Source organism: Pelmatolapia mariae, linkage group LG7 (genome assembly GCF_036321145.2).
Source record: "Pelmatolapia mariae isolate MD_Pm_ZW linkage group LG7, Pm_UMD_F_2, whole genome shotgun sequence".
Lineage (NCBI taxonomy): Eukaryota > Metazoa > Chordata > Actinopteri > Cichliformes > Cichlidae > Pelmatolapia > Pelmatolapia mariae.
In genome coordinates this window covers 29008067-29024445 of record NC_086233.1, presented here as the reverse complement: position 1 = coordinate 29024445, position 16379 = coordinate 29008067, and the positions used below count along the sequence as shown (strand labels likewise).

Below are 16379 nucleotides of genomic sequence, written 5' to 3'. Positions count from 1 at the left end.
TTCAACATGTTGAGGTGATGGGTCACAGGAAATGATTGTGACATATGGTGTCTCTGACTGCTCTTCCATCTTGTATGTCCGTGGGAGGGTCAGGATGTTCATGGTTTGGATCACTGCTGATGTTTGGTTCAGAAGGACAGTGTTCTCCTCTAATTATGGCAATGTTGTGAAGAATCACACATGCCACAATAATGTCACATGCCCTTTCTGGGGTGACCCTGAGTCTTTGAAGGCACTGGAACCGGGCCTTAAGCATTCCGATAGTCATTTCAACTCTGGCTCTTGTCCTGCAATGAGCCAGATTATATCGCTGCTGTGGGCCCGGTTCAGGGTCAGGGTAAGGGGTAAGCAAATAGGGTAAACATGGATACCCCCTATCACCAAGCAAGTAGCCAGTGAACTCTCCTAAGACAGAAGGATACACTTCAGTTCAAATGTCCCTGTAGCAATTGGTCTTTATACATTTTAAAGTATTTTCAACTCACCATGTCCAAATTTTGTGCTCAGTGTACATTCACGAAAAATTTGTGAGTCATGAACAGAGCCTGGCCACTTGGCTTCCACATTTGTGATAATGTTGGCAGCATCACATATGATCTTCACAGTGCAGAGAACACAAATTAGCATCCATTACTATAATGAAATAATTTGTTAGTTTGAAATGCTACAGGGAACTATGTACCTGTACATTAATGCTGTGGAAAGACTTCCTGTTCACATAGTCTCCTTCATTTACTGAAGGAGCAATGACTGGAATGTGAGTGCCATCTATACAGCCAATCACGCCTGGGAACCCTGAAAATAAATGTAAATTTTAAGTAGTAGTTCAAGTATCACCACATCATGAATTAGGTTTTGTTCATCCTGATACCTGCAATTTTGTGGAATCCCTCTTTGATAAATCTTGTGGGTCTATGACCGGGGAACACCACAAACGAGTACAGGAGACGTTTCAGTGCAACTGTAACATTCCTGACTGCCCGACAGACAGTAGCCTTGGAAACGTGCTCAGCGTCACCAATATTATACAGAAAGCTCCCGTTTGCAAAAAAACGAAGTGCAATACAAATAATATGTACAAAACTGAGAGAATGTCCGCGATGTGTCACATGAGCAATATAAGGCCTGACGATGTTATTCAAATAAATTATAGATTGTGCTGAAAAACGGTAACGTTCACACAGAAAATCATCAGGAAATGATAAAATGTCCAAACGCGCTCTAATCACTCTCTCCCGGCGGAGAGCTCTGCGGAGAATTTGGGCTTCAACATCTACTGGCTCTTCAAGGAAGGGGCACGCCATGTCTGACACTTCCTACAGTCAGATTTCCGACAAAGAGGCGGAGACAGTCAGGGTTAGTTGAAGTAAACCTGCTAGGGGGCAGGTTAGCTTCACGGAGTGTGTCGTCATAGTAACTCACTCAGAATTAATCTAAACTCGTTTTGTGAAACCGAAAACCCAGAGTTTTCGTTAACTCAGGGTGTACTTACTCAGAGTTTGCACTAAACCGGCTTTCTGAAACAGGGCCCTGACCTAAAGCCGACTCCATGGGTCTAAACTGACTGGAGTTTTTGTTTACGCACCAAATAACATCGGTCTGCTCTTGACGCTCAGTGGAAAAACAAACAAAGGAAACGTTCGCTGTTCAAGCTTAACAAATATAAAAATTAAAAATACACTTTTATAGTTGCGGTGGTGTTGTTTTTCTTGCACAACAAAGAACCGAAGCCTAAGCAATGGCTAAAACAGAGGTAAACAATTGAAACCCAAACACACTCCCGTTCATTTCAATACGCATGATCTGAGCATGCGCGGAATGCAAACGCTCCACTTTGATGGGTTCCAGCGACAGTGACGTCAGCGCTTTTGTATGAGAAGATCAAAGAAGATCAAAGCGCTGACGTCACTGTCGCCGCCACAGAAATGCTTAAATACCCCACTTTCACCTTCCTAAACACAGTTTCACTTGGAGCATTTTCAGAAACAGCGATTTGTCCTTGCAAACTAGTATTCTTTGAGAAAGGGAATACTTTTACATTTAAAGAATTCAACAAGCGTTCTTTTTTTTCTTTCGACACTTTGCATTAAGTTTTTAAAGAAATGTCACAGGAAAGATTAAATAATTCACCTTCTAACAGAGAGAATCGAGAGGAGTCACAAAGACAGAGAATGCAGGCAGGGTTTGAAACCATTGAGATGATGCTCCATGAGCTTCAGAAAAACCAAGTGTTTCTCCTTGAGCAGAACAGTAACATTGCTGCTGAGTTGTCCCAGGCCGAAAGCGAGAGAAATGAACAACAGAAAGAGAACACAAATCTCAGGACAGGTTTGGAAAATCCCGAGTGGCAAGTGGGAGAAGCTCTGTGTTTACTAATTAAAAATAATGAAGTAATAGAAAAACAGACCAGGGCAGAGATTAAAACCATTCAGATGCATCTGTATGAGCTTCGGGAAAACCAAGATCTTCTACTGGAGCAGAACAGCAGCATTACTGCTGAGCTTTCCATAGTTGAAAGTGAGCGAGATGGACAAATTAAAGAAAACACAGATCTCAGTCAAGAGAATGCAGATCTCAGGAAAGATTTAGAAACTCTTGAGTGCCAAATGGGAGAAGCACAGGGTTTAATAATTCAAAATAATGAAATAATAGAAAAACAGAGCAAGACAATTGTGGACAAGCAGAAACAGATAGATGAGCTTTATAAGGATTTAGAAATGAGAAGACAGATGGTCCAAGATCTTAAAGAGCTGGTCAGTATGAAGCAAAACGAAAATGTATTGGTTGACGTGAACAATGTTAGAGAGGAATGTCAGATTGCTGGTGAACCTCTGCAGCTGGAGAATCTTGCTCCTGAATCGGAGGCACTTGAGACTCCTGTTGCAAAACCAGTTCCTGACACTCATGAAGAGGTTCAGACTAGTGATTCGGGGCATCATGGTGCTAAACATCTACCTAAAGTAGGTTTAGGGCTTGCCACAGTGGGTCTTGTTGTTCCTGCAGTTTACTGGGCCTACTCAAAGATGTTCAACTGAAGTGAATGTCCCAGCTGTTATTTGTGGAATTGTGCTCATTATCTACTCAAGCCCTACTGCAATTGTCGATGTGCGCCAGTTACATTTTAAAGAACAGTAATGATGTTTTCCAACCACGTTCTACTGACCATACCAACCTGTGGTAACTATACTGTGCTCTCCTTTATGTTTTATTTGGCCCCTCATCTCCCAACCAGTCATGGCAGATGGCTGCCCCTCCCTGAGCCTGGTTCTGTCATAGGTTTCTTCCTGTTAAAAGGGAGTTTTTCCTTTCCACAGTTGCCTAGTGCTTGCTCATAGGGGATCATTTGATTGTTGGGGTTGATAATTTCAATCCAATTGGATTGAAATTAATTGGCTTGAAGTGAAAAACTTCAGGTGAGGGGTTCACTTGATGGGGAGCACTAAAAAAACTATGGAAAAAGAGAAAATGTAGTTAAAAGCAAATGAAAATAAAGAAAATAAAAATTAAAAAATCTCCTACTGCTTTGTTTATTTATTTAAATGAACAGTTTTACATTTTGGCCACTGTCTCATTTACTGCTAAGTAAATTATTTCAGACTGGCCAGAACATCACATGAACATCAGCCTGCTATAACTAATTTTTCAGTGACTTAGGATGAAGTAAAGGTCCTACAGACAATGTGTGTGTGTGTGTGTGTGTGTGTGTGTGTGTGTGTGTGTGTGTGTGTGTGTGTGTGTACGGGTTCGTACTATCCTGGTGGGGACCAAAATCTGACTTTTACTATCCTGGTGGGGACTTTCTGCACCGTGGGGACCAAAATCCAGGTCCCCTCGGGGTTGAAAGCAATTTTCACACTCAAAATGCGGTTTTACTGTAAGGGTTACAATTAGGTTATGGTTAGGTTTAGGGTAAGGGTTAGGGTTAGGCATTCATTTTTAATGGTTAGGGTTAGGGTAAGGGGCTAGGGAAAGCATTATGTCAATGGGATGTCCCCACGAGGATAGCAAACCAGACATGTGTGTGTGTGTGTGTGTGTGTGTGTGTGGCCAAGCCACACAGTAAACCTGGATTAGTTGAATTTATTAAAGTAAAGAAGAAAAAAAACTGTAAAACAACATTCAGTTATCTGACATATTTCGAAGGAGTACAGGGGATGTAATCTATAGGCTAGTGTTTGGATTTTTAAGAACGACAGGTGTTTATCTGAGATAAACGGAGGCGGAGAAACCTCTCCGACCCACACTCCAGTCCAGAAGGTGGCGATAATGCAACTAAAAGTTGTTTGCAACCGCCATTAAAATGTAGAAGAAGAAGCACAAGAAGAAGAAGAAGAAGAAGAAGAATTTTTTTCGCTGTACTCGTCAGTACAGCCCTGTTACTAGTACTAGTCTGTTGTAACTACGTTTTCTTGTATATAGATTCCTGGACCCATTTCTGTTTCCTGATCTGTTCTCCTGAGTCTGGCAGTGAGGTGTGGAGCAAACGAGAGCGTGAGTGGTGAAGAGGATTGTGAAAGTGGAGAGTGAGGAGCGGACGTGTGGTGTGTTTTGGAACCGTTTCCCTTGCATCCCTGGAAATCCCAGCCCTGTGCACTGTATATAGTTTCATCTAGTGTTGTTGTTAATAAACTTGGGACTTTTATTCTGAATTCAGCTGCTCTATGCCTGAGTCCGTTCCTCCCTTATGACAGTTTTCTAAATAATCGAATATTAATACAACGATAAAAAACACTTGAAATTGGAGAAAACTAATGAAAATAAGGTCCTGGCATTTCTGCACATTTCCTAGTAATTAGTGCATCTTTCCCTGGAATTAATTCAAGACAGACTGGTGATCACAGTCTTGAAGGAAATGTTTGATGGACTGAGATGGAATGACCCGGGAGTACATAAAAGTCCCACAGGTCTTAAACTAACAGCTTTACTTTATGTTTTCCACCAAACACCAGTCACAACATCCACACTGAAGAGTGGTCTCCAGGCTGCTGCGCTTCCGGGTAGAGCGGCAAAGAAGAAGCCAATAAAAGGAAAAAGTTGAGATGGTCAAGTCAATTGGCTTTTATTGTCATTTCAACCATGTACAGTGCTACAGTACAGAGTGAAACGAGACAATGTTCCTCCGAGGCTGGTGCTACATATGACATATAACAGACAATCAAGACAGGATTACATAAAGTGCAATATGCAAAAATTGTAAAAAAAAACCAAACAAAAAAACCCAAGACAAGACAGTGCAACACTAGACAGAACAGGACGATACAGACACAAGACAGTATTTATTATTTTGTTCCACTTCCCCTTTGCCCCATTTATTCAGTATATTTCTGGTTTTCCTTAACAAAAAAATTGCTGTCTATGGTCTCATCATTCACACCATCTGGGCTCCTAAAGAACTTTTCTTCTGCGCGTAAGTCAGTTAAACTCACCCTGCTACGGCCCTAGCAGGGCCTCCTCCTGAAGGTGCCTGTGTGGGCGTGTCCTACAATCTCTTCTGCCTGAGGTGCCACCTTTCTCTTTTACACAGCTAACTCACATCAGTAATTAAAGGTATTTAAGCCCAGGGAAAGGTGAGCTCTGGGCCAGAGTGCCATGTGAATGGTTGCAGCTAGTGAGCTGCTGGTGCTTTTTGTGCCTATTGTGCCTATTGGTGGTTGCAGCTAGTAAGCTGCGTGTGCTCTGCTCCTACTTGGTGGGGAGTAGTGTGTTTGGCAATTTATCCTTCTCTGGCTTACTTCTCAGTTTAATTGACCAACGTTTGAGTTTTGTTTTGTTTCTTTAAATGGTGATAGCGGCTTGTCCGTCTCTTTCAGTTAGTATCGATAGAAACTTTAATAAAACTCTTTAATTTAACCATTTTGCCTCTGTCTCCTTTTTCTGACCCAGACACATTTTGTTACTTCCCCTTCATCGCCTGGACCCTTTTAGGGGAACGTAACACACCCATTGCAATAAATCTAGCCCTTAAATAACTTTGCATTACACTGCTTTTCTGGCTTGCCTTTTAACGGTGAGTGCAACTGTTTCATAAAGGTTTTAGTGCACCATAAACTCCAGCAGATATTTTTGTCACAATGAAAAACATTTTAGGAAAATAACAAGAAGTAAAAGAAGGAAACCCACAGAAGCAGAAAGGATAAGACGTGCACCATATCTGAGACAATAACCAGGGCCAGACCGTTTCTGACACCTCGATCATATTTATTGTGCAACAACACGGCACCAGAGGACATTTTTAATTTGTCTTGGGAATAATTCACAGGACTCAGATCAACACACAGTCTACTCTCCAAAACCAGAACAATAGGCTGAGTTCATGGTGGACGATAAATATTCATCACTAGAACGATGAGACACAAACACAGAAGAGCCGTTTGTAACGGCAGGAGATGCAGTGTTGACAGGCGGCAAGAAATGTAAGTACAAGGCTACGTCTGTCTCTATCAATAATTATCCCATATCATACAAAAGATATGACACATATAAACAGAGAATTGTCCAGGTTCATCCTGACCATCAACCTTTCTGACTGAAGATCACTTCTGCCAGCACCACAACACTTACTGCTAAACACATTTAAAGGACCAGTTCTGTGTTTTTACAGTTTTAGCTCACTTCATTTTAATGCTATAAACAAATGCTTCATAAAAACGTGACTGAAGAAATCCTCCAAAGCTCACTGTCATGGTTTCATATCGTTTTCCTACATTCAAGGCAGCCTTTGCTTTACTTCAGTCCAATCTTGTGCAGCTTGGTTTAGCAATCAGTACAAGCCCACAATGACTCCTGGGGTTCATCGGGGATCTGCTTCATATTTCCAGTTTATTTTAATGTAAACAAAAACAAATAGAAATCTAACAGCACACAGATGAAACTCTGTAGAGATTTCGCATGTCTTTCCAACCCACTGCTGTCAGACTCCACAACAAAGACTTTAACTGATCAAACACACACACCCACACATGTGCAATAACACTAAGTGCAATACTCCTTTCTGGCATCGTTGTATTTTTACTCAGTTGTGTACAACATTTTATTCTATTTTTATCCTATTGTATATTTTATTCTACTGTATATAGTATTTGATTTTATTCTATTCTGTACAGTTGTGTACTGTATTTATTCTTATTGTAGTCTAATTATTGCTTCAGAACTTTTGCACTGTCCACTTCCTGCTGTGACAAAACAAATTTCCCACGTGTGGGACTACTAAAGGTCATGTTATCTTATCTTATTTAAACATGGTGAAGGTGTTGATGAACTTACAGTGATTACATGGTTTCACACACAATCACCTGCCAATCAACTTTAAATGACATAAATACAGATGCAATTAAACTGCACATGAATCCCATAAACATGAAGCTCTGACCTCCTACATGACTGAAGGACTTCAGGTTTATCAGTGACTGAATCAGTTGATCCTAACAGCTCCCATCGTGACAGACAGATAAATAAATCTACAACATTAAACACTAGAAATGAAATATATTAGCAAGACCTTCATAAAAACTGCGTTTAAAGTGATTCACATTCATGTGCTCAGACTGTCTCTACTGCCGGCATGACAGGCAGTAAATTGAGGATTTGATCTGTTTAGAAGCTCAGGCCTGCAGTCTGTCACATCAAAGTCAAGCCAATGTACGCTTCATTGTCATCTCCGCTATATACAGTACAGTATCTAGAGATGAGATGATGAGGCTCCAGTTACATTCAGTGCAATCCCCCCCCCAAAAGAAATAATAATATAAGAAGAGTGAAAAAATAAATATACACTTTAAGACTTGGAGGTAAATGTATTAATAACAATTTACAATTTGAATGATTTAAAGTGACCTTGAAGTGATTTAAAGTGACCAGCGTAGCAGCTTGTAAACATGAGCAGAGTTCTTGAGTGTAAGGATTGTCCATAGAGCAGCATCTGCATTACAAAGGCAGTGGTATGTGGAGTGCAATAGAGTTAGGTAACGGTTTGTGTGGGTGTGGGTGTTGGGGGGGAGTGGGAGAGCCGGTAGTGAGTTCAAGAGTCTGATGGCTTGTGGGAAAAAGCTACTTCGCAGCCTGGAGGATTGGGCCCCAATGCTGCGATAGCGTCGGCCAGACGGGAGGAGAGAAAAGAGTGCGTGTGAGGGAGAGAGATGTTCCAGTGATCTTGGCAGCTGCTTTAACAATCCGTTGTAGCTGGATGAGATTGCCGAACCACACGGAGATGCAGCTGGTCAGAACACTCTCTATGGTGCTCCTGTAGAACACGGTGAGGATGGGAAGAGGAAGGCTGGCCCGCTTCAGGCGTCTCAGGAAGTGGAGGCGCTGCTAGGCTATTCTGGTGATGGAGATGGTGTTGGTGGTCTCGCTGCACCAGAACGCCAGCTGCTCAAGCTCATCTCTGTACGCCGACTCGTCGTCGTTGCTGATGAGCGAACCTGATGATGTGGTTGGAGCTGTGTAGAGCAGTGCAGTGTCAGGACAGCGAACAACAGTGGGGTGAGAACACAGCCTCGAGGAGCTCCTGTTCTCAGTCTGATGGTGCTGGAGATGTTGTCGCCGATTCTGAAGAGCTGTCTCGGTTTTACTGACCTGCTGGGAGGCAGATGTTCAATCTTCAATCTTAAGCAGAATATCCAGTGATGAGCAGCTTCTTTGTACTTCCCGTTTCACTGTTGTTTCTTCTCCCAGCAGATGACTTTCTTATTTTGGAATCATATAGTATATGTGAGGAAACCTGCTGTAAACTGCAGTCTGTGCACTTAATACACAATGAAAATATATATTTTATGTTATTAGAATAAGATGTGTAAAAGGACTTTGATGTGTGTGAGTGACTTCTATTGTTATATCATACACTGATTAGTTTTCTCTGAAATCTAAACAGAAGAAACAAAGAGGTATTTACCCTCCGCCTCTTCCTATAACTGTACAAATATTATATTTTATTATAACTGTCTTGTTAAACAGAATTCAGATGGTGGCGACAGTCTCACCCTGGCGGTTCAGCTCCTTTCCCTCGTCCATCAGGTCAGAGGTCATTTCACTGTCTTCCATAAACTGCTGGAAGCCCAGAAGATCAAGGCAGCGGGTCCTTAAACTGAAGAGAACATTGATTACGACACAGAATCACAAACATAATTACATACAGTACTGTGCAAAGCTTTCATCAATCAACAAAATGCAGTGAATGAACAAAAGAGAAATCTAAATCACGTCGCATTTTGAAGGAACTCAGCTGGTCGGTTGTTCCAAAGATCTTGGAGAACTAACCACAGATTTTCTGTGGATACAGGCTTCCTCAACCCCTTCTGTCTCTTCATGTAATCCCAGACACATTCGATGATGTTAAGATCAGAGCTCTGTGGGGGCCGTACCATCACTTCCAGTACTTCTTGTTCTTCTTTACACTGAAGATAGTTCCTAATGACTTTGGCTGTGTGTTTGGGGTCGTTGTCCTGCTGTAGAATACATTTGGGGTTAATAAACAATCATTAATCATTCATGAACTGAATTGAATGGAATGAATTGAACTGGAGATTGCTATACATGCATTTATTTCCTCACGCTTGGACTACTGTAACTCACTGTTGATGTATCTAAGCAAAGGTTCTCTGGATCGTCTGCAGGTTGTGCAAAACGCTGCCGCTAGGGTTTTGACAAAATCTGTATTCACATGTGACACCGTTGCTATCTCAGCTACACTGGCTTCCTGTTGAATTCAGAGGCCATTTTAAGATCCTGGTCTTGACTTTTAGATCAGAGATGTTGGCACCAGCCTACATCTCTGATCTGCTACAGCCCTACGTCCCTAGACTGTGGAACTCTCTCCCCCAAACCTTAAGAATTGTGGATGGAGTAGTTGTTTTTAAAAAAAACTGCTTTTGGTTAATTTTGCCTGTTTTAAATTGTCTGTTTGATATTGTCTGTTTTACCTTTTTATGACTGGTTATCTTATGTGCAGCACTTTATGACTCTGTCTAGAAAGGCGCTATATATATACAGTATATATATAATTTTATTTACTTATTTATTTTTCTGAACGCATTCTATGTTTACAGCGTTGTTGCATACCTGCCTAAACCTTTGGCACACTACTGTATATGTAACCGCTGTGTTCCTGCATTGTGTTCCTGCGATGAAAGGTAAAAAGAATGAAAGACCTCCAAGTAATTAACTTGCCCGCTCCAGTTCCTCTCCTACAGGGAATTGTAGAAAAGGGGAGAGGCCAAAGGGGTACCCCAAATTTAAAGGGTTGCACCAAAAAGGTGTAACAGCAGGTGTGTTACACAGTGTGGGTATTTACAGAGGTGTGAGCAGTCTGCAGCTTGTTGTGGTGGGAGATGGCCGAGTCCATGTGGATCAAACAGGGGAGGAGTGAGACGACAGGACAGCCTGCAGGAGGAAAACACCACAAAGTCACAAAACCTCCATCAAGTTGACTCCTCCATTATCTCCGGGTCAACATCTGGGTCACATGATATGTTGTTTAATAACACGTTGACTCACTGCACAACTCTGTAGTTTGTGTGCTTTAAGAAAAATAAGAGGAGACTTTAAGGTCTTTTGAAACAGTACAAATGTTCGCCCTGTATATGAGGAGGAACATTCCCGAAAGAAACACGTGTACTTGTGTCTTCTCTTGGTTTACAGGGATGTGTTTCCTCACGCTTTCAGAACCCTTTCAAGTACCCTCACAGAGTGGAGTGTCTTTTAACATGATGAACTAGAGACTCACACAACCGCAGGTTACATCAAGCACTGCATGGACACTGTCTCCACGGAAAAGCCTGTCCGGCTCTACCCCAAACGTAAACCCTGGATGACGAGTAAGGTTCAGGCATTGTTAAAGGCATGCAACTCAACACACAAATCTGGGGACCAGGACATGTACAGCAGAGCAAGAGCAGACCTTAAATAAGGCATCAGAGCAGCAAAGCTGGACTATTCAAACAATCTATCAGACCACCTCTGTGATAACAACTCCAGAAAGGTATGGGAAGGCCTGAAACACATCACCAATTACAAAGGCAGTGGGACAAATATAGATAATATGGACATCTCATTAGCAGAGGAACATAAGCACTTCTTTGCCCGCTTCGAGAAAACTGCAGTCAACCCCACCATGCACGACGCCCTGCCCACAGCCTCCTCTGAGCACAGTCCCCACACATTTAGCCTCCAAGAACATGAGGTCGGCAATGTGTTCAGAGCAGAATATCAGAGGAAAGCAGCTGGCCCTGATGGAATACCTGGTAGATTGCTCAAAGCCTGCGCCGACCAGCTGGCTCCCATGTTCACCAGACTATTCAATCTCTCCCTGTCACATGCCACTGTCCCTCACTCTCTGAAATCTGCAACAATAGTCCCCAAGTCCACCACCATCAGTAGCCTCAGCGACTACAGACCCATCGCACTGACTCCAGTGATTGCACAGTGCTTCGAGAAGCTGCTCCTAAGGCACATAAAGGACTGCCTCCCACCCTACAAGGCAAAAAAGTCCACAGAGGATGCAATTTGCACCGCCCTTCACTCTCCTCTGCATCACCTGGAGTATCCTGGGAAATCAGTAAGGATGCTCTTTATTGAATTCAGCTCGGCCTTCAATACCATCATCCCAGACATTCGTATAGACAACCTTTTAAACCTAGACCCAGACCATTTCATCTCCGCCGAAGTTATCTCGGAGAGAAGTAGAGCAAGTGTGTAAGTTCATCTCTGAATGTTTGTAAAGCGTTCCCATGTTAAGCTTAACAACCGATATATGGAGCGACTGCCTCTCGCTCTCCTGCTGCTACTTCAATCGTGAAACTGCTTAATGATCAGCTGATCGGCTTTTCTGTCACGAGTCCGTCTCTCTTCTTTGTTTTTGGCCCACTTTGCGCCAGAAAGAGTAAAACCAGCGGCTGAACAACAGCAGCACGTTTAAGCTTGATAAGCTGTTGTTAGAATATATTTAATATTACTTTCTAGACCAGGATCGTTTTCTACGCAGCTGACAACTGGTAACTGTGCAGGGGCGGATCTAGCAAAGTTTAGCCAAGGGGGCCGATAGGGCATGAACAGGGAAAAGGGGGGCACAAAGACATACCTTTCTTTCTTATTCTCATTTAAAATGTCTAGCTTTTAATAAATAATTATCTGAATCTTACACCCAAAGTTTTAATCTGATGTAAAATGTGTAGAAGTCCATTACTGTATATAGTAACTGTTAAGTCTAATATACCCTAGTAAGCTATAGTACTTTTTCCTTTGGGAAAGTACCATCTGTGAATCCTGCAATTCTGTTGAAGAAAGATGTTTAAGCTATTTACTTATTCTTGAAAAATTATTTGTTTCTGTGCATTTTGTTTTCATCCTGCATCAAATTAAAGTTGATTACATCGATTAAGCATCATGAGTTGGAGGGTGGTTCCCTATTTTTTCTTTTTTTTTTTTTTTGCTGGGAGTTTGCAACCCTATTAGTTAGGTTGCTTAATATTTATGCTAAGTACTCTACCAGAATAGGGAGGATGGAGTAGGTTTAAGTTTATTAGATTGATCAGTGTTGCTGAACTATGAAATATTTTGGGTGCAGTGTATTTTTTCCCCACACACAGGTATAATGCAGAATAGCTTTAGTGTTGTTGTTTATTTAAACTTGAGTATGAACTTATACAAAATGCAGCGAGATATTAAAAAACAGTTTTATTGATTAAGAAACACACAATATCGGATTCATATGGGTATCGGCTGATATCCAAATTTATGATATCGGTATCGGACATAAAAAAGTGGTATCGTGCCATCTCTACCCTAAACACCAAGAAAACAAAGGAAGAGGTCAGCGTACCACACGCCATCCCCGTGTGGTACGCTGGTTGCACAACAGCTGGCAAGAAGATTATGTGCAATGTCTTATGTGCAATATCTCACTCTTTCCATGCTCTGTGCAATATTTTTGGCTCATGTGCAATATTTTGGTCTCATTGGAATCACCACCCCCACCCTAAATGACCATGGCCCCTCCACCCTTATTTTATTTATTATATTATATAACTGCCCTTGTATACAACCACACAATGTTTCAATGTTTCCTACGCACACACCATGTATATAGTTCACTCACACATATATGGATACATATATATTGCTTTTTATTTATTTATTTGTTTCCCCCTCATTGTATATTGTTTTCCCTTCTTTACTTTTCACCTTGTGGTCCAGCTACCCAGTTTCGCTGTGCAAGAAACTACACAATGACAATAAAACTCTAAGTCAATACCAGGTGCAAAGGAAGAAGATTGTGATGAAGCATGCCATCTGGTGGAGAGAGCAAGCATTACGAGGCAGTGAGCTGAACAAGAGGAGCTCAGCGGTCTGAATGAAGTGAGATCGTGTTTCAACAACGAAGCACTGAAACAAACGTCACATGTCACGTTTCCTTCATTGTAACACAACAAAGACTCAGCTGTGCAGCACTCCATCACACAGCAGCTTTAAACACTTTTAGAGGCTGTATAGAAATATGAAGCTCTGTGTCTGACGGTTTGTGTGTAAACTAGCGTCTGCCCTCTCAGGCTCACCTCGATGTACTGGTAGTTGTAGCCTCTCAGCCAACCGGATGACAATCAGCGAGAGGACAGGCCACGTGCTGAAGAAGGTGAAGAAGGTGCACTTGGACCAAACCACAGCCACGCTGAACAGAGTGAGGACGACGGAGAGGAGGCGGTAAAACCAAAGGTTCAGGAGGCACTCCTAGTACTACTCTGTGACACACACACACACACACACACACACACACATACACAGGGCAGTGTTTACTCTTCGATGTCACTGCCACTAGCACCCAAAGGAAAACTGTAGCAGGACACCTGTGCAGGTGATCACAGCAGGAATCTGATTACACCCACCTACAGTCAGGATGTAGATGTATCTGCTGAGCCAGCCGGCTGGCTCTGACAACGGGAAGCTGTGGACGAATTGGTGGGTGGAGCTGTTCTCCTTCTTGGCCACATCATCCAGGTGGATGGCATGCTGCAAGAGGATCTACCACTGCACATCAGTACTGTTGTGTCTCAGCACGGTGTAGATCACCTGCACATGATGGGTTCAGACATGAGAGCATAAAAAAAAAACACAGAGTTACTGCTAACATTAACCAATCCATGAGAGCGTGACAGCAGGTGACTTATTACCTTAAAACCCCTGAGGAGAAAACCAGTACTTTAAGAGTGCACAGGAAACAGAAGATTTCAGCTGTGTGCAGCCTGAGGAGGAAACTACGAGCACAGAGAGAAACCTCATCATCACCTCGTCATTATCTTCCTCTTCTTTTTTTGCTCTGTGGTGGAACGAGGACTATCTTTTCTCCTCTTCTTCTGCTGTTTACCTGAACCACCATCAAACAAAGCTCAGCTGACAGCAGTGATTACAAAGCTATTGAGTCATGTCTTTATCGCCTTTTGCATCGTGTGCCTTAGTTTGGTTGAAGTCTATGGTACCGTCACACTGGTGCTCTTTCAATGAACCATCACAATGAATAACACGTGTGACAAGCCAGCACAGCTGCTAGGAAACTAATACTCTCCCCACGTTTTACATACAGATCTTTCTCCTGTGTGATTTCACTGTTGCTTCTTGAGATTAAAAATATAAATAAAAAGCTTTTCTTTGCCACTTTGTGTCAGGTTTATATTATTGGATTGTCATTTATGCTTAGAAATATTTACTCATATATGCTTAGAGTTTTATAATCAATTGCATGTTGATAGAGGTTTGATCCTTAGCAGTCTGTAAAGACTCTGTGTGCCTTCCAGAGTGTTCTGGCATACACACTCACATCCTGCGGTCACGAGAAGAGGTTGTACCTTCTTTTATTGTTTTATGGTATAGCAAACAAGTATAAGTGTACTGTAAAATCTAATTGGTTCCCAGAACTAAAAAAAAAGTTGAGTAAAGCTTAGCTAAAAATGACTAAATTTGGACAACTTATTTATTTTGAGTACTCTGTACAGGCTCATTTGTTCCCTGAACTCTGTTTAACAGGTACCGCATCCGTATCTGCCAACGGAATGAGTCGCCACCAAAAAACCCCCCACAAAATTACTCTGGCAAAGAAAAAAAAATACACATCTCTCCATAACAAAATGGAGCCCGAAAGAAAAACGTTTCTGCTGTGTGGGATCATTTTGATCTTTTAACTGCAAATAAGGTAACCGTTTGTTTCAGTGTAATCTACCAGAATAGGAAAAACAGCAATTTGACTTGAAGTGTAAATTATTTATTTCATTTTATGCAGGATAAATGTTGCATCTGTTCTGCAGAGCTTTCTTACAAACAAAAGCAAATCCTCAGTGTTACAGAGGCATTACAGAGCCAAACATGAAAATGAGGAGACAAACACACTGAGAATGAACACAGGTCGGCCTATACTGACACTGAACAGCTTTATCATCATTTTTTTTTTTATTAGTATGCGTTTTATTTTTCAAATCACGCATCTAGGAAGACTGTTCTGGACCAAGCAGTCCTGAATTTTATTATAAAGGACTGCCAACCCCTTAGTATTGTGGAGAGTGTCAGAGAGAAAAATTCCAAGATCAGAGGATCCTTTAACGTACTGGGGGAATAGGAAGACATCTTATCAGAACCTTTTCCACCTGACTTTACAGCTTTTGTGTACCCCAGCTTCATCTGTGCCTGTGAGTTTTCCAAAGCTGGGGAAAAGGTGTAAAAAACAAACAAACAAAAAAAACAAAACAAAAAAAACCACAATAGACTAAATGCAAAAAGATTGGATAAACTTATATTTCTGAATAGAAATTTATAATAAACTGAGTCGAATGGGTAATATTACATTCACAATACTTTCATCTTAATTTTCATTTAATGTGATTCACACTATATTTTAAAGATGTAAATGGCCTGTATTTGTATAGCACTTTACTAGTCCCTAAGGACCCCAAAGCGCTTTACACATCCAGTCATCCACCCATTCACACACTGGTGATGTCTACAATATTTGCAACATAAAAGATATAAAATGATTCCATAGAAAGTACAATACCTTACAGTGTATAAGTATGACTAGGTCATTGAATTGTTGTGAATTGTTGTGAGTCTCAAGTAAGTTGCCTACAATGATATTTAAGGCCCAGCAGGTGTCAGTATGGAGCAAAACAGCAAAACTGTGTCCACACAGTTTGGGGAATGTGCTGAAACGCTTCACGAGGCCTCATCTACCCATCACTACCAATTAGTTTGCCAAATAACAACTTGGCCTATGGCATCAATTAGTGCACAACTATACAAAAAACATCAAGTTACAGTCAAAATCTATCAAAGTCATTCAAGCTGCGCTCAAGCTGCGATCAACAGAAAGTTTTGCCTCATGCTCACCCTACCTTTCTGCTCAC

The 16379-nt window shown here is 41.6% G+C and overlaps 2 protein-coding genes across 2 annotated transcripts; both read right to left on the bottom strand.

The window, feature by feature from the left end:
• Window positions 1–22: 22 nt before the first annotated feature.
• LOC134631723 (putative nuclease HARBI1) lies at window positions 23–1391 on the bottom strand. Its single transcript, XM_063480279.1, has 4 exons — window positions 872–1391; window positions 683–795; window positions 486–597; window positions 23–405 (listed from the first exon to the last, which is right to left on the bottom strand). The coding sequence occupies exons 1-4, from the start codon at window positions 1302–1304 to the stop codon at window positions 23–25; spliced, it is 1041 nt and encodes a 346-aa protein (XP_063336349.1). The 5' UTR covers window positions 1305–1391.
• A 6994-nt stretch (window positions 1392–8385) lies between these two features.
• LOC134631722 (G-protein coupled receptor-associated protein LMBRD2B-like) lies at window positions 8386–14282 on the bottom strand. Its single transcript, XM_063480278.1, has 9 exons — window positions 14275–14282; window positions 14160–14169; window positions 13879–13998; window positions 13786–13835; window positions 13548–13660; window positions 10289–10377; window positions 9256–9443; window positions 8979–9082; window positions 8386–8684 (listed from the first exon to the last, which is right to left on the bottom strand). Exons 1-9 carry the CDS (start codon window positions 14280–14282, stop codon window positions 8593–8595), a joined length of 774 nt encoding a protein of 257 aa, XP_063336348.1. The 3' UTR covers window positions 8386–8592.
• Between the last annotated feature and the right edge of the window lie 2097 nt (window positions 14283–16379).

Bases quoted from the DNA above. Each gene is read 5' to 3' on its own strand.
- LOC134631723 (XM_063480279.1), bottom strand. From the start codon at position 1,304: ATGGCGTGCCCCTTCCTTGAAGAGCCAGTAGATGTTGAAGCCCAAATT. The intron at 796-871 runs GTATCAGGATGA...ATTTATTTTCAG, and splicing joins GGGATTCCACAAAATTGCAG to GGTTCCCAGGCGTGATTGGC. The intron at 598-682 runs GTACATAGTTCC...TGCACTGTGAAG, and splicing joins TCCACAGCATTAATGTACAG to ATCATATGTGATGCTGCCAA.
- LOC134631722 (XM_063480278.1), bottom strand. The intron at 13,661-13,785 runs GTAAACACTGCC...CACTCTGTTCAG, and splicing joins AGTGGCAGTGACATCGAAGA to CGTGGCTGTGGTTTGGTCCA. The intron at 9,444-10,288 runs GTAAATACCCAC...TGTATTCTACAG, and splicing joins TGCAGACTGCTCACACCTCT to CAGGACAACGACCCCAAACA.